Genomic DNA, 16,969 nt, shown 5'->3' with positions numbered 1-16,969 from the left:
CCTCCCCACCTGAGTCCTCCAGCTAGATACACCATTCTTGGACCCCGTCTCCCCATTCTCCTGGTTCCCCAGGGCCTGGCACACACACATCTCCTCCCCTGGAAGCCTTCCACACCTCCCAGCTGAAAGTCTGTCTCCAGTCCTGCCCTCCATCCCCTCCCCTAGCCTCCCAAACACTCCTGCCCCACTTAGGAGCGTCTCCTGTACTGACCACTCTGGGCCACTGGAGACCCCATGAGACCAGAAACCCCATGAGGCCCATTTTACAGATGAGGAAACTGAGCCTTCGGGTAATCACGTAATTCACCAGACCATGAAGGCTCTTTTCATCCCACCAATCAGCCTCCTAAAATGCCCTTGTGGCATTTTCTCCCAGCCAGGGTTAATGTTTGGGTTTTGTTTTGCTTCATTTGCTTTAATTGGATCTTTAAAGTTACTTACTGTAAAAACATGCAAACAATCCAGAAATATACAAACATAATATGAATTCTCTCCTTGCCCTCTCCTCCCTCCCCCAATAACACTCTCTAGGCAGAGCCACTGCAAACTGTCTGGGGTGTCCTTCCACTTATACATTCACATACAGACATGATATGTACAAATATACAGGCATGCAAAAGGTAAACAATTTAAAGAGCAATCTAGAAGCCCGTAAAAATTGCCAACACTTCTCAGGAGCACACCCCTGTGCCCCTCTGCACCTGCGCCCCTACTCCTCCTCTGATTCTCCTTGTGGATTGACCACATATATGTGTATTCTTAATAAATTTAGGATGAGGAAAGCTAACTCATCCTGTGTGTTGTGGTCAACTTTACTTTATGAGACAAGGCTAAACTATTTTCCAAGGAGATTGAGCCAGTTTTTACTCCTACCCAAAGTTGGTGAGAGTTCTCACTGAGCCCTATCTTTGCCGAACGTGAAACTTTATAATTTTCGCCAAGCTAGTGGGAGTAGAATTCCAACTCAGTATGGTTTTCATTTATACTTCCCTGATTGCTAATGATATTGAATATCTGTCTTATTGATATCTTCTATACCCTTAATGATTTTATCTTCTTGATATACCGGTCATTGAAGGAGTTGTGATAAAATCACTCATTATAATAATAGACTTGCTAGTTTCTCTTTTTTTTTTTTTTGTCTATTTTGAAGTTATGTTATCAGGTGTGTGAGTCTAGAACTGTTATATCTTCTTAGAGTTATCTATTCCTTCCTTGTACCTAATAATGCTTTTGCCTTGTAGCCTTGTTTGTTATTAATATAGTGAAAAGCCTTTTGATTTTGATCTTTTTCCAAAGAAGGACAATTTATTTGCCTCCAAACAAACTATTACTAGTTGACCTTAGTGAGAAATGACTTGATTTTTTATTTTATAAGTATTTATATTACAGAAAATTTTCAGCACATACAGAAGTACATAATCATATACAATGAACACCCATGTACCCAGCGACCTGTTTAGACACATACTAAATCAAACTAAATAACCCCCTTAGCTCAATCATCCCATATTATTTTGAGGCAAATCCCATATACATATAATCTTTAAACATTTGACGATGTATCTATAAAAGAAAAGAACTTTTATTTTTTTAAAGATTTTATTTATTTATTCACGAGAGACACACAGAGAGAGGTAGAGACATAGGCAGGGGGAGAAGCAGGCTCCATGCAGAAAGCCGGATATGGGGTATGATCCCGGGATCATGCCCTGAGCCAAAGGCAGTCGGGCAACCACTGAGCCACCCAGGTGTCCCAAAAGAAAAGAACTTAAAAAAAAAAATCCCATCACAACATCCGATAACAACAATTCTCTAACATCATCAAATATCATTTTTTTTTTCACTTTGTTTGAGTCACAATCTAAAAGCCCATCAGGGTGTGTAATTGGTCAACTAAGTCTCGACCTAGAGGTTCCCACTCTATTACCTTTATTTTCTTTGCAAACAGGAACCAAGTTTGGCTATTTAAATTTTCTTCTTTTAAAAATTGTTTTTAAAGATCTTATTTATTTATTTATTCATGAGAGACACAGAGAGGGAGAGAGACACAGAGACATAGGCAGAAGGAGAAGCAGGCTTCCTGCAAGGAACCCGATGTGGGACTCAATCCCAGATCCTGGGATCACACCCTGAGCCAAAGGCAGATGCTCAACCCCTGAGCCACCCAGGTGTCTCTAAATTTTCTAGTAATTAAATTAAAAAAGTAAACAGAAACAGGTGAAAATTTCCTTACAGAAAATGTTAATTCTGTATTTAAATTCTATATTTAAGATCTAAAATTAAAACATATTTAATGCATATATTTAGTATATAAATTATTTCAGTCATCTATTTATTTAACCTGACATGCCCAAAATATCATTTTTAACATGTAATCAATAATTTAAAAAATTAGAGATATTTTTCTTTTTTCTTTTTTTAAGATTTTTTATTTATTTATTCAGAGAGAGAGAGGCAGAGACACAGGCAGAGGGAGAAGCAGGCTCCATGCAGGGAGCCCGATATGGGACTTGATCCCAGGTATCCAGGATCATACCCCGGAGCTGCAGGCGGTGCTAAAACGCTGGGCCACCGGGGCTGCCCAATATTTTGCTTTTTTAAAAAAAGAATGAGACCCTTTCCAAGACACATGCTTTTTATTTATTTATTTTGATCTTTTTAAAAGACTTTATTCATGAGAGACACAGAGACACAGGCAGAGGGAGAAGAGTCTCCCTGCGAGGAGCCCTATGCGGACTCCATCCCAGGACCCCAGGATCATGACCTGAGTGGAAGGCAGACGCTCAGGCACTGAACCACCCAGGTGCCCCTTTTTAATTTTATTTTTAAAGGATGCTTTACACCCAGGGTAGGCCTTGAACTCAAGACTTCAAGATCAAGAGTCCCCTGTTCTACCTAGGAGCCAGCCAGGCACCCTCTGTATGCACTTTTTTTTTACACACCGAGTCTTTGAAATCAGGTGTGTGTTTTGCGTTTACAGCCAGCCCGACACGGACAAGCCACGTGTCCAGTGCTCCTGGGTCGTGGCTGCTGTCGCTGGCCAGCGGCGCCCGGAGTCTGGTCCGGTGGCCCCGGGCCGGCCGCGGCGGGAGCCACGCGGGGCTCGGGGATGTCTGCGAAAAGCGCTTTGCAAACTCTGGTACCCGCCCCCGCCAGAAAATATGGGGACGAAGTCACCCCTGGGCTCAGATCCCACCTCCGTCCCAACGGCCGGCCCCTGGCTGCGTGACCTTGGGGGCGCCCTCACCTTCCGGCCAGGTCTCCGCGGCCGAGTCCTGCCCCGCGGTGGCGGCGGAGCACCTGACACCCTGTGCAGGCGCCCGCTGGGGGCGTTGGTGGAGGGGAGCGTGACCGCCGTGGGAAGCCTTGGGGCGCAGGGAGGGCGGCGCGGGCCTCGGGCCTCGGGCCTGGACACGGAGCTGGCGGGCGCTCGGGGTGCAGGCGCTCGGCGGGGAGGGCGGCGGCTGGGGGGGCCTCGGCTGGGCGCCCGCCGCCTGCGGTCCCCGAGGCCGCCACGGGGCGGCGGTGTGGGACAGGGACCCCGGGAAGCAGGGGTCCCGCGGGGGCGAGGTGTGAGGACTAGTTGTTGCCGTTCACCTGGCGGGGACTTCCCCGGGGACGGAAGAATGGGGTCCTTCTGGTTTCTCCCGCGGCAGGAGGGGAAACTGAGGCGGGGAGCCGTTCCCTCCCTCATCTTTATCCGATTCCACCAACAGCTGCTGTGATGGAGGGAACCCGGGCTCTGAGCGGCTGCGGGCCTGTGTTCTCACCTGGAAAACGGGGTCAGGCTGCTGCCACTCTTGCCTCCGCTTTGCAGATGAGAAAGCTGAGCCTCAGCAAGGCGGTGCGGCTTGCTCGGGGTCACGCAGCCCTGCAAAGCCTGTCTCCTGGTCCCCGGGTTCTGTGCCGGCCTCTGCCTAGAAGCTGGCTGAGAGGGGCCAGGGTGGATCTTCTCCTGCCCCATTTCCCTCTCCCATCCCTGCGTCCTGGCTTCCTTCCTCCCTTCTTCCTTCTCCGCAGCCTCGCTGCTCACCCTCCCCACCCTCAGGCGGTCCTTCCCCCATTGAGACAAGTGCCTCTTCCGTCCACGACTCAGGCCTGGCCCATCAGAGGGGTCCATGGCCCTGGCACAGCGGTGGGCTCAGGGTGGGCTCAGGTCTGGCCAAGGAGGCAGGAACCTGGGGCCCTCTGTTGGAACAGTGGAGAGAGACTCCTGCCTGCCCTGAAGCTGAACAGGGGTGAGCCTGGAGCCCATGTGGGATCGGAGGGCTTCTGAGGATGTAGTTTGAGCCTCTAACTGAGAGGAGCTGACCGACGCCCAGGGCTGAGGTCCGGGTTGCAGCCGGAGCCCACTCAGCCTTCCACCTGCCCCCACTGCCCACGCAGTCCATCTCCCACCCATCTCCACCCCCTCCCCTCCCTGTTGCTGATTCACCAGATCTGAGGATTCAAGGGCCCCAAGATGTGGGTTCCTTCCAGGCTCTGCCTCCACCAGGAAAGGAGTTCTCAGCTCCACTTTGACAGATGAGGCCAGGAGGCGATTTGTCCAAAGACGCACAATTGGCGAGCAGCGGGCCCTCAGGCTAGAATCGCATCAGTGGCTTCTCTCATTTCCTCACCTAGCAAACCTCTTCCGGGCCCCGGCCCAGAGACCAGCTAGAAGGGTGCAGGGGGCGGGCTCTGGAGACAGGGCTCAAATTCCAGATTTTTCACTCACTAATGCATAACCTTGGCAAGTTACTGCACCTCTGTGCCTGTAAAAGAGGGGAAAGAGGAAGTCTCCTAGTGTCTCCAGAAACCAAAAATATTCTGCTGGATGATAGCTGAGCCTTCTTTCCTAAGGCTGTGCTATGCGGTGCCACCCCTCTGCTTGGATGTTCTTCCAGAATGGTCGCCAGTGGTGCGGAGCGCGGTCCTTGGCAGCCTGGTGTCCAGCCCCAGCTGGGGACGACGGAGAAGGGAGTTCCAGGCAGGAGATCTACAGGTGCCAGGCCTCCGCGGTAGAAAACGGTGCCTTGCCCTGGGCAGAAGGTTCTGTGGGCTGAATGAATAAGGTGCATGCTGCCCCCTAATCTAGCAGCCCTGACTCCTTCCTTCTCTGCCCCGGAGAACTTCTGCTCTGTCTGGGATGGGGCTGTGGAAACACTCAGGGGGCCTCATCTGAATAATGCAGCGGAGGGTGGGGGACCCCTGTGAGCATGATGGTCCTGCTCTACGGGAGGGACAGTGTCCAGGTGGAGCTGAGAAGAGCAGGAAGCACTGCCACCGTGGTGGAGGCCCCAGGGTGCCCAGGACCGGGGAGCAGTCACCAGGATGCAGGAGAGGCACAAGGGCGCAGCGTGGCAGTGCCTGGCAGGGTGGGGTGGGCGGGGGTGGGCCCTCAGCTGCCAGGCACCCTCCCACCGTGCCCTGGCCTCTCCGTGGAGCAGCTGGCAGATAAACTGGACTCTGTTTTGGGGCCTGAGGGGAGCTGGAGTCACTTCCTTGCCTCCGTGTCTTCAAGGCCAGGCTCTCCCCATGCGGGAGTGGCAAGGCGTAGACACTGATGGCAGGGAGTGAGGCTGAGGGGCACAGGCTGGCCAGTGGTTGAGGACCACAGCTGCCAAGGGGGCTGGTGGCCTGCTGCCACCTTCGTTACTCTTGTGGTGGGAGCCAGGCTTTCCCTGTTTTACAGAACAGCCCAGGTTCGGAGACACCTAGTCACTCACCCAAGGTCACTCAGCAGCAGTGGCAGAGCCAGGCATTGAGCCTGGGTGATGCCCGAGGCGGCAATTCCAACCGTGGCTGTGCCCGTGTGAGCACGACCTCCATAAGCAGAAGGCTCCTGGGTTTCCTGAGCACCGCAGGTATGCAGGACCCTCTGCACATGTCAGCTCTGGGAGCCCAGGCCCCAGAGGCAGGAAGCCACCAAGACCCCCATTTCATAGATAGGCCCAAGGCCAAGAAGGGCCAGGATCTTCACCTCTGTTGGACATCCAGATTAGCACACACCCACAGCCATGTCCCCTCCCATCCTGGGCCTCTGTCTCCCCATCTGTAATTCAAAGAGATGGGATCAGGTCCCAGAGGCTCTGTGACCTGTCCCCGGGAGACTGGCAGAGGGCTGGGGGTGGGGAGCGGCCAGGAGGGCAGGCAGTGTGTTCCAGCCGGCCTCCAGCAATCCCATTCTCCACTGAGGCCCAACCATCCCTGAGGGAAGAGAGGGACCGCTCCTTTGCTCCCTCGGATCCTGCCTGACACGGAGCTGCTTACACTGCGCGTCCTCGCCCCTGGGACAGAGCAGTTGTTATTACCATGTTGTTCTCACAGATGAAGCCCAGAAAGGGAAACAAATTGCACAAGACGATTTGGAGAGGAAGGGACGCCTCGCTCAGGGAGGCTGTGGGCTCAAGAACCCTGCCCTTTCTGCTCCCTTCCTGAAGCAACTAGTCAGCCTGGGCCTTCCAAGTAGCCGAAAGCCTGATTTCTTTTTCCCTGGGCCTGGTTCTTGGCTGCCTGGGGGGCGGCAAGGTCACCTGCGGCCTCCTCCTCACCCACCCCTTTCCTGCAGGGACTGGGCCCTAAATAGCCCTGTCCATCCTCTCCATAGGTTTCCACCTTTGCTGTTCAGCGGGCTCAATTGCCCGTGTCCTTCCTCCCCTCACCTGTCACAGAGAACACGAGAATCATTCCACTCCTTGCATTTCCCCGTCATTAATCTGTCCTGCCACCCACCCCTGCTGCGGCTCCTCTGGCTGCATCCCAATCCTGCCTGTTTCATTCCTGAGCCCAGAAACCTCCCCTCCTGTTCCTGCTGCCCCATCCAGCATCCTCCAGAGGCCCCAGAGGAGGCTCAAAGGCTGCATAGAGGCCAGACCCCCGTCAGGACTGCCGCTCGGCCCCTCTGGTCAATCAGCTTCCATCCTGCAGACTTCCCTGTTCAGGTTCAGGCCCATTCAGCTGCCACACGCAGCTTCCCCAGCTTCCCGACTGCTTCCTCTGTCCGTCACTCTCTCCCTTGCTCCAAGACCTCCCAGGGCTCCCCACTGCCAGCAAGAAAAGGCCCCAGATCTTCACCTCCTCTCCTGGCAACTGTCTTCCCCTCACACACCCCCTTACCAGCCCCACTCTGCCGTCAGCCAGCTTCTGCTGTGGCTCAGGGGCTGAGAGGCCTTCACCTGTCTGCCCAGGTGGAGCACTGCGTTGCTGCGAGAACTTGGTAAGAGGCATGGAACCTCAGAGCCTTCCCCTGGGAAGTGAGGATGGTAACAGACTCCCCCTCATAGGGGCACCTGGGTGGCTCAGTGTTTGAGTGTCTGCCTTTGGCTCAGGTCATGATCCGCGGGGTCCTGGGATCGAGTCCCGCATCAGGCTCCCTGCAGGATCCACCCGCAGGGAGCCTGCTTCTCCCTCTGCCTATGTCTTTGCCTCTCTCTGCGTCTCTCATGAATAAATAAAATCTTTAAAACAAAATAAAAAGAATCTCCCTCCCAGGGCTGTGAGTATCAAATGAGAGATCAAGAGTTAAGGCTCTGTAACCTGTGAAGTGCAGACACTCCATTGTTCTGGTTGTCCCAGAAGGATTGTTGAGGTTAACCTGGCACTCTGGAGTGTGGAGGTTCACGGGAGGCTGGCAGGAATGTGTGTGTGACAGGGTGGGGGTGAGTGCCACCTGTCTCCACCCCATGAGGCTACAAACACAGGGCTGGACGGCCACATCCACATCCCCCAACCCAACACACCTCTTCTCTCCACCCTCCTGACTCCCTGAGCCCGTGTCTCCCTCTTTCTCAAACTCTCCCTCTGGCCGGCTCTCGCTCTGTTCTTCTGTGGGCCTCTCTCTCTGCCTTTGTCTCTCGTCTTTCTGTCTCTGGCTCTCTCAAGGTCTCAGTCTCTTTGCTTCTTTCTGTCTCTTGGCCTCCTCCGACTCTGTTGCAGCTGCCCTGTCCCTGCCACCTGCTCCCACACCCATGGTGTGTAATATGCCACAGCATGGGCACCACCTCCTGAGCCCTCTCCCCCCTCTGTGACCTCACCCTTAGCCCCTGACCAGGTGTTGGCAGGGAGGCCCAGGAGGAAGGGAGGATGGAGGAGGCTCGGACAGGCCTGGAAATGTCCTGGAGCTGAGAAAGAAAGACAGTTGTCTGAGCTCTGCTCTGCTTGGCAGGGAAGGCCCCAGAAGCATGAGGGGCAGGTGCTGGCCTCTGGACCCTCCTTCTAAGTGGCACTTCCAGTGGAGGTGATCCTAGGGACAGGTGGGGGGTCAGGAACCTGGTTCTGGATTGGGCTCTGCACCTGTCCCTCTGTGATGTCTCCCTGAGCCTGTCTCTCCCCCATCCATGAGGTACCTGGGGGTCCCCTCATGTCTCCCTCCCACTGTGGGCACTGTGTGTGTGCTGACAGTGGTCTCTGTCCAGCAGGGACTCTGGCCTACCTGCCATGCTGCCCTGGCACGTATGGCCGTGGAGCACAGTTATGACAACTGAAACCCAGGAGGTCTGCTCGATGTCTCAAGCCTAAGCAGGGAAGGGCAGATGTGGCCCATGGTCCCACCTGGTGTTGGCAGCACAACCCAAGCCAGAGGCCTCAGGGCTGCCAGCCTGGGGCTCTTTCCCAGCGCCACAGTCTGGGGTTGAAGGGCTGGGGGCTCATGCCCCAGCTCCATCTGCACTTGTTCAGGTCAGCGCTGAATCCCCGCTCCCAGACCATGGTCATAGTAGGTGCTCAACAAGTATTTGTTGAATGAATGAAGCCCTTTGGAATGTGTAACAGTAATGCTGACATTTGAGCTGATGGCCAGGGTGCGGGCAACTGCCTCTGCTTGGGGAGTTCCCACTGGGGCTGGTTGAGGGGCTTTTATACCACAGGTGAGGCAGCCAGTGGGTGGAGTTAGGGGTGGATCCTGGAGGTGGCCAGCAGGTGCAGGAGGGGACAAAGACTGGACCAGTTTGCCAAGTACCAGTTCTGTCCTTCCCCACCCTTTCCCCAAGGCCATTTAGTGAAGGGCTTGGGAGTAAAATCCTGGGTTGTCAGACATGTCAGGCCCTGGAGGTCATTAGGTCCAACTCTTTAACTTCGAAGATGCGGAAAATGAGGTTCAGAGAAGGGAAGAGATTACCAAGGACACACAGTAAGTCAGAACCCACGGTCTTTCTCTGGCTTCCTGCTCTTCATATACTGAGTGCTAGGTGATCTGATTTCCCTTTTTGCAAGGCTGCCGGGAAGCTCAGAGGTCAGTTTTCAAACTGTCTGTGTCTCATATGGTAAACCCATGAAAGCTCTCCTTGGAAGGGAACTCACATTTATTTTGGTCCACTGATGTGCCCAACATAATGCCAGGCCAGGTCACACATGGGATCTCATTTAGTCCATGCAGCATGTGAGAGAAATATACATGCCCCCCCCCTTTTTTTTTACAGATCAGGACACAGGTTCAGAGACATCATCAACTTGCCCAAAGTCACACAGCTTGTCCGTGGTGGAGGCAGAATTCAAACCTAAGACCCTCTGTCTCTCATACCTGCGCTCTTTCCTCTCAATAAATATGCACATGCGTGTCTCTCTCTGCTCTTGGCTCCTGCCCTGGTGCCATTGCCGTACCCCACGACCACCATCGCTCCTCGTCTGCGCTCCCCCTCTCCATCGCAGGAGCTATGGAAGCTGTGGAAGCTTCTTCCCTCAGCAGCTGTGGAAGGGGGGCTTGGTTTTGAAACCTCTCCCCTTTGCCTAGAACTTGGCTTTATGTTGTCCTTGTGGATGCCGGGTGGCATTTGGAGACGGTCTGGCAAACATGGCCCAGAATTCTGTTAGCCCTTCGTCTGAGCAAACAGCCACAAGGAGAAAAGCAAGTAAAACAACAAAACAAACCATACAAAGATGTGGATCGCAGCATCGTGTATGGTGGGGAAGAGCTGCATTCATCCTGGCGCTGCAGGGGAAGGGGCCGCTGGCAGAGCTGTCAGAGGGCTGGCTTCACCGGAGGGACCAAGGCTGGGTTTAATGCCCTGTAGGCTCTGTCTTAAAATTCTTAATTTTATCTTTGAGCTTGTGTTTTGTTAAGTGAAGTCCAACAGGACACTGGGGCACACTCAGCAGAGGAGGTAATCTGAAGAAAGGAAAAATCTTTATATTTTGGGTTTCCCCAACTTCGGAACAAGGGACACCTATTTTCATTTTGCAGCAGATCCCACAAGCTATGTAGCTGGTCTTCTGTGCAGTAGTGGGAAGCCACCGGGCTGGGGTCCAGGACAATGGGGCTCAGGGTTACTCCCCTCTAGGCCTACCTGTGAGGGTTTGTCCTGCTGAGGTCTAGGACTTTTTTTTTTTTTTTTTAAGATTTTATTCATTTATTTGAAAGAGAGAGAGAGAGGTCATGTGTGGGAGCAGGGAGGGAGGCAGAGGGGGAGGGAGTGGGAGAAGCAGACTCTATGCTGAGCATGGAGCCCGGTGAAGGGCTTGACCTCACGACCATGAGATCATAACCTGAGCCGAAACCAAGAGTGGGATGCTTAGCCGACTGAGCCCCCAGGCCTAGGCCCCTAGGCCTAGGCCCTTCTGAGTTCTAGGATTTTTAGGAACATCATGTAGTCATTAAAAATGGAAAATATGGAGACTCCATCAATACTAAGAAAAGTCAGTCCCCATAAAAAGGTGCGGTGAGAAAAGCCAGACGCAGGCAGAAGGGCCCCCACCCCCGTCACAGCCGGTGATCTAACTATGGACCAGCAAGGATAAGGTGGGAGTCTGACCAGGTGAAACAGCTGAGCCAGTAGGTAAGGAACAGGTTTCCCAGGAGCTGGCGGGAAGGAAGCAAAGAGGATCCTACAGGAATGATGCCTGAAGGGTGGGACTGGAGGCAAGATGAGGGGGAGGTTTTCAGCTTCATTAGACCACACCCTCCGAACCCCCCTGCCCCCACTTCTCTTCCTTTCTCCCACTTGATACCCCCTCCTTCCTTCCTTCCCTCCCTGCCGCCCACCACTCCCCCAGGCTGTGACTGAAGGGGGGACGTGGGGAGTGCAGGGGAGGGGAGGGAAGCTGCGGCTGGGAAGATGGGGTGCGGTGAGGGAGGGCCAGCAGCTCCCCTTCAGCCAGCCTGCTTCCGTGATTCCAGGCTCCGTGATACCTGAGGCTCCTCCACCTCAGATACAGCGGACACCCTCACCCATTTCAGCGCTGCCAAGGAGCCCCTGAAAGAGATCAGAGGAGCTGCCAGCCAGCGAGCAGGGGGGAAGGCAGGTGGGAGGGCTGAGAAAGGGGAACAGGTGGGAGAGGGAAGGTGAGTCAGCACAGAGCAGAGCGAGCAAGGGTTTGCAGGCAGCCGGCGTGGCCCCGGAGCCTCCCTGCAGCTTGGTGCTGCCTCTGGGCTCCGAGCCTGCGGCCCCTCCCCCGGACCCGCCCACCTGCCCCCCCTGCCTCTGGGCTCCTGCACCTGTGGCCCCTCCCGCCCGCCCTCCAGTGCCCAGGCCTGCACTCCTCCCTGGCACCCCAGAAAGTCCTTGCTTTTCCAGCCCTTGTCAGAACTTGCCTATCCTGTCTCCTCCAGGTCATACCCTCGGGTTAACCTCTAAGATGCATTCCTGGTCAAAGATTCTGAGTCCAAGGGTGCCTGAGTCTGAGGTCTCTAGTTACTGCTGGTCACCCAGGCGCCAAACAAAGCATCACTGGGAATGAGGTTGGCCAGAGGCGATGAAGGTGGGGAGGACTGGATGGTGGGACATCTCTGACCAGTTGTGTGGGACGTGAGACCCGGGGTGCTCTCGCCTGGCCCAAGGGCACCAAAGGCCCCTCTGAGAGCTTGGGCAGCTAGGAAACTGAGTTTTATCTTGCCGAGTGGTTCCCGAAGGCCCTTCAGGGGCCCCTGAAGGCCACAGGTGCACTCTGGGGAGTCTGGGTGGGGGCAGCCCTGCCTCTCACATAGCCCCTGCCTGGGAGAGCGTGATTGAAAGGGAAGCAGGCCTCCTAGCCTCTGCCAGGCTCCACCTTGGTTCAAGTCAGCCCCTTAGTTCCCAGGTCTCCAGGAAGATGGAGATCACAATCCTTGTCTACCTGTTTCTTGGCATTTGGTACGAGTTCAGTGAATAAAGGGATGTGAAGGGTGTTATGTGAAGGGAGGCATTAGGACAAGTTATTTGTTGAGGGATTTGGACCCCAGGCTAGCTTCTTTCTCCAGGACAGAGGCCTCAGGTTCTCTTGTTAAACTGTTAAAGCAGGGGCACCTGGGTGGCTCTGTGGTTGAGCGTCTGTCTGCCTTTGGTTCAGGTCATGGCCCCGGGGTCCTGGGATCGAGTCCTCCATCGGGCTCCCTGTGGGGAACTGGCTTCTGTCTCTGCCTATGTCTCTGCCTCCCTCTTTGTGTTTCACATGAATAGATTGATAAAATCTTTAAAAAAAAAAAACTGTTAAAGCACGTTGGATGCACAATGTTTTACCTGAATGGCAGCCACGTTGCCAATGCTGGTGAAGTGGTGAATGCACAAAGCAGCTCACAGCACTTCACAGTAGGTGAGCTTGCCTGCTAGTTGCCTGTGTTTCCTGAGGTAGTGGCACCTTTTACCTAGAAGATTCCTGGGAACAGCGAGGGTTCCCTCTGCTTCCTTACACCTTGACTGTTGGGTACACAGCTGGCACCTAGACTACAGGTAGAGCTGGAGTAGCTCTCAAAATTGAAATGTTCTGTGATCGACTACCAAGTATGGCCACATGCCGCCCCAGTGTGGACACCCTTTGCCATGTGGCTCTACCATGCTTCCAAAGGCTGGAGATTTCCCACCCTTTGAATCTGGGCTGCCTTCGTGACCTCATTGGCCAATAGAATGCAGTGGAGATGATGTCAAGTTCGAAGCCTGGCTCAAGAGACCTTGTAGCTTCTGCCTTCGTGCCTCTTAGGTTGCTGCCCTGAGATGCCATGAAGGAATTTGGAAGAAGGGAGGCCCGGGCTGACAGCCAGACCAACTACCTGATGGGTGGGGCCATCTTGGATGGTACAGCCTACCTGACATTCCATGGCTGTTGGAGGGAGCCCAGAGAAACCAGGCAAATCCACCCACAGAAGCTCCAGAAAGAATATGGCACTGTGGTCTAGGTTTCAGAGTGGCTTGTTGCACAGCACAGGCTAACTGAAGCCCAGAGAAATGGAGGGACTCACCCCAAGTCCCACCTACAGTGAAATGGAGACCAAGTCTGACTAGGACCAGGTTTCCCAGCGTCCCACCAGTGTCCTGAGGGCAAATTCATCAGCCCAGCCTGGAGTGTGTGCCTGTGTGTAGATGTAACCAGGCAGGCCTTCCCCACTTCCCCCTGGTTACAGAGGGTTAGCTGACATCCACACAGGGCTTTCCTGCCCATCATCTCTCAGGAGGGAGCAGTGGCTCATCCCATTCTACGGATGGTGAAACTGAGGCCAAGAGCAGATGGGCAACTTGCTGGCAGCCATACAGCTGTTAAGTAGCAAAGCCCAGGTCCTCTGAAGCCTGCTGGGGATCTCTCCCATTGGATCCCAGGAAGGAGAATGGCAGGCGGTAAAGTCCCCTCCAAGGGTCAGTGTCTCAGAAAGGGACACATACGTACCACACACAGACACACTCACATCATGTTGGTCTCTCTCTCTCACTCTATCTCTTCTCTTCCGCTTGTCATCTTCAATCAGCCTACCCCTAATGGACCATATACTTTATTAAAAATATATAGTTACAAACTCCATTGTCAATCTGGGCTGGACCCCGGGGATCCGGAGGGACCACAGGGAGGGGATGGTCCTCGTCCTGCCCCTTGGGGCCCCACCTCTGCACCCAAACCCAACACCATCCAGGGGCCAGGATGGCTGGCTTTGGGGACCAGCCAGCTGGGCGGGGGGGGGGGGGGGGGGGGGGAAGGGGCTAGGCTCACTGGGCCGGGAGGGGGAGGGGTTCACAGAGAGGGACCGCACCTCCTCATCCTGCAGGTACAAATGGCAGAAGGTGGATTTGGTGCCTCCATCTCTCCATTTATAGATATTTACAAAAGAAAGTCAAGAGCAACAGGTCACAGTCATGCAAAAGAAACGCACCCCCGCCCTCCCTCCCCCCACACTAACCCCTGCCCACCCCAGAACCCCATGATGCCCACCCCCCAGCAGTCCAGCCGCCTTCCCCAAGGTTCTGAGAGTAAAGGGGGCACGTCCTTGAAGTGTCAGTGGGAAAAGGGTGGTGGGTCTGGGGTCCCCGAGATGCCAGTAGGTAGGCTGACAGGGCAGAGGGGATCCTGGGCCCTTCCCAGGCCTGGGCTCTGGAGTCAATAGGAAGGGGTTCCCCAGTCTTTGAAGCCCCCACCTCCCTCCAGGAGGTCCATGGGGCCAGGGTCAGCTCTGTCCTGAGTGTGGAGGGGGTGTCCTGGCATCCCACCCCCCGGCAGAGGCTCTTGTGGGAAGTGACGAGGGCGGGGCCTGGAGGTCAGATGGCAGACTCCCTGCGGTAGGAGATGTTGTCCAGAGGGAGGGTGGCTTGCATGCGCTCCAGATCCAGGTGGCTGCCAAACTCCAGCATTCGGATGATGCCCGCCTCCTCCTTGGAGCCCGCCTCCAGGCCCAGGCCTGCGGCCACGGCAGCAGCGGCTGCCGCCTCCTCCTCCATCTCCTCTTCCTCCTGGCTCATGAGGGCCAGCTCATTCTCGTAGCAGAAGGCACTGGGCGGGGGCGGCGGGGCAGGCAGCACGGTGATCTTGCTCTCCTGAAGCTCCCGGGCGGAGCAGCAGGGCGTGCCGGCCACCTCGTAGGTCTTGTGGAAGCGCGAGTAGTCCACCTTGTAGTGGCTCTTCTCCTCGAAGACCACGGGCTCGAAGCGGTGGCCCCACAGGATCTCGCTGGCCAGGTAGGAGCTGCGGGCCTGGGTGGTCATGGCGGTGGCCTCCACCATGCCCTCGAGGATGACCACGATCTCAAAGTCCTCCGACTCCAGCTCCTCCTTGCCCATGCCATAGAGCGGGCTGTCCTCGTCGATCTCGTGGACGATGATGATGGGCGACACCAGGAAGATGCGGTCCAGGCCGATGTCGTAGCCCACGTTGAGGTCCCGCTGGTCCAGCGGCAGGTACTCGCCCTCCTGGGTCATGTAGGGCTTGATGAGCTGGGCCCGCACGTGGGCCTCCACGATGTGGCTCTTGCGCAGGTTGCCCACGCGCCACATCAGGCAGAGCTTGCCGTCGCGCACCGAGATGACCGCGTGGTGGCTGAACAGCAGCGTCTGCGCCCGCTTCTTGGGCCGGGCCATCTTGGCCATTATGGTGCCGATCATGAAGGAGTCGATGACGCAGCCCACGATGGACTGGACCACCACGGCGATGACCGCCAGCGGGCACTCCTCCGTCACGCACCGGAACCCGTAGCCGATGGTCGTCTGCGTCTCCACCGAGAACAGGAAGGCGCCCAGGAAGCCGTTCACGTGCATGATGCAGGGCTTGGGGGCCGTCGGGGCCGCCGCGCCACTGCCCGTCGGGGCCCCCGCCGCCGCCGCCGCCGCCGCCGCCGCCGGGCCGGCCTCCAGGTCGCCGTGGAAGAAGGCGATACACCAGAAGAGGAGGCCAAAGAAGAGCCAGGAGACGAGGAAGGCCGCGGAGAAGATCATGAGCATGTAGCGCCAGCGCGTGTCCACGCAGGTGGTGAAGATGTCCGCCATGTAGCGCTGCGACTTGTTGCTCAGGTTGGCGAAGTAGACGTTGCATTGGCCGTTCTTCTTGACGAAGCGGTTGCGGCGTTTCCGCCGGGGCACGTGGGCCTGCCCGTTGCGGCTGTGTCCGTGCATGTCCTGAGGCCGGCGTGGTCACCTGGGAAGACGCAGGGCCTGGGGAGGAGAAGCCCGACAGGTGAGATGCCGGCTCAGAAAGGGAAGGGCCGGGCCTAAGCCGCAGGACCTCCTGGGCCCGGGGACAGAATGTGGCCGGCGGGGTGCTTCCCACCGCGGGACGGAGCGTGGGGGCCCGAGCCGCGCCTCCAAGGGCCAGAAGCCGAGGCCACCGGCTGTCCCCTCTGAGCCTCCATGGCCCCCACCCTGTTTGGGGAGCCTCCCGGTACCCGTCTCGGCTCCACCACCTGCCCCACCTGCCCTGAGCGGAGGGAGCCGTGACCGCTCTGGCCCCTGCTCACCTCCCTGGGTTCAGCCGCTGCCCTCTTGGCTGTCTCTGGGGCTGGCCGTCCTCCCGTGCTGTCGACAGAGCGGCCAACGGCCACCTGCGGCTTTGTGCGTTTACTTAAAATTAAATACAATTTTAACTTCAGTTCTCCCCATTTCAAGCGCTCAGTAGCCACTTGTGGCTAATGGCTCCCATCTCCGACGGAGTTGATACAGAACATTTCCATCATTGTGGAAAGTCCTACGAGACTGTGCTGGGCCCCGTAGCCCCATGTGGGTTCCCGTCCTGTCCCCGGTCCTGTTGGGAACAGAAGTGGGTGAAGACGCCAATGGAAGTGGTTGAGATGGAGGAAGGGGGAGCCCCCACACTTTGGCTCCAATGGAGGCATCGCTAGTCCCACGTCACAGGTGAGGGAGCAGGGCTCAGAGAGGGGAAGTGACCTGCCCAAGGCCACACAGCTAGCTGTTGAGCGAATCCAAACTCAGGTGTGTCTAACCTTCGGTGCCCCCTGCCCCCAGGTGCTGTCAACATCCGTGGGCCCACGTGCGGAGGCCGGGAGGCAGGCACACCCGCTGCCTGGCTGTGACACCTGAGAAGACTCACTTCCCCTCACCTGTAAAATCGGGGGCTCAAAGCCTACCTCGCAGGACCCAGGAGGTAGTAGGTGCTTGGTCAAAGCCAGTCACCCCCCTGCCTTCCTTCGCGCGGCTCCAGAGCAGGAGGGAGCTGGCGAGAGGCAGGGTTTGCCTGTCAGCCTCCTCAGCTGTGTTTCAGTGGGGGCGGTGGGAGCACCAGCTGGGCCCACGGGGGGCAGCCCTCCCCGCACCCCCTCCCCTCCACGGCCCGGGAGGGAGAGGCCCTCGGTGCTGCCCAGGGCCCCAGC

At 56.2% G+C, this 16,969-nt stretch overlaps 1 protein-coding gene and 2 long non-coding RNA genes across 6 annotated transcripts in view; 1 reads left to right on the top strand and 2 right to left on the bottom strand.

The window, feature by feature from the left end:
• Positions 1–1,343: 1,343 nt before the first annotated feature.
• LOC144323725 (uncharacterized) lies at positions 1,344–11,402 on the bottom strand. The gene is made up of 2 exons (XR_013389099.1): positions 5,712–11,402; positions 1,344–5,044 (listed from the first exon to the last, which is right to left on the bottom strand). It is a non-coding gene; the product is annotated as an uncharacterized LOC144323725 (long non-coding RNA).
• On the top strand, positions 8,038–9,546 carry LOC144323724 (uncharacterized). Of its 2 annotated transcripts, none has more exons than XR_013389097.1 (3): positions 8,038–8,221; positions 8,403–8,661; positions 9,402–9,546. It is a non-coding gene; the product is annotated as an uncharacterized LOC144323724 (long non-coding RNA). The 2 variants fall into 2 exon arrangements; XR_013389098.1 differs by having other exon boundaries at positions 8,400–8,661.
• Positions 11,403–13,945: 2,543 nt separating the features above from the next.
• Positions 13,946–16,969, bottom strand: part of KCNJ4 (potassium inwardly rectifying channel subfamily J member 4) — a 27,536-nt gene continuing 24,512 nt past the window's right edge. For 2 of the 3 annotated variants that reach the window (XM_077914525.1, XM_077914523.1), the window contains exon 2: positions 13,946–15,797. In XM_077914525.1, the coding sequence (XP_077770651.1) occupies positions 14,412–15,758 (1,347 nt within the window). In that variant the 5' untranslated portion in view covers positions 15,759–15,797 and the 3' untranslated portion in view covers positions 13,946–14,411. Of the gene's footprint in view, positions 15,798–16,099; positions 16,384–16,969 lie in introns of all 3 variants that reach the window. The other variant, XM_077914524.1, reaches the window with a different exon arrangement.

Source organism: Canis aureus, chromosome 11 (genome assembly GCF_053574225.1).
Source record: "Canis aureus isolate CA01 chromosome 11, VMU_Caureus_v.1.0, whole genome shotgun sequence".
Lineage (NCBI taxonomy): Eukaryota > Metazoa > Chordata > Mammalia > Carnivora > Canidae > Canis > Canis aureus.
This window is presented reverse-complemented; position numbering and strand designations above follow the sequence as displayed.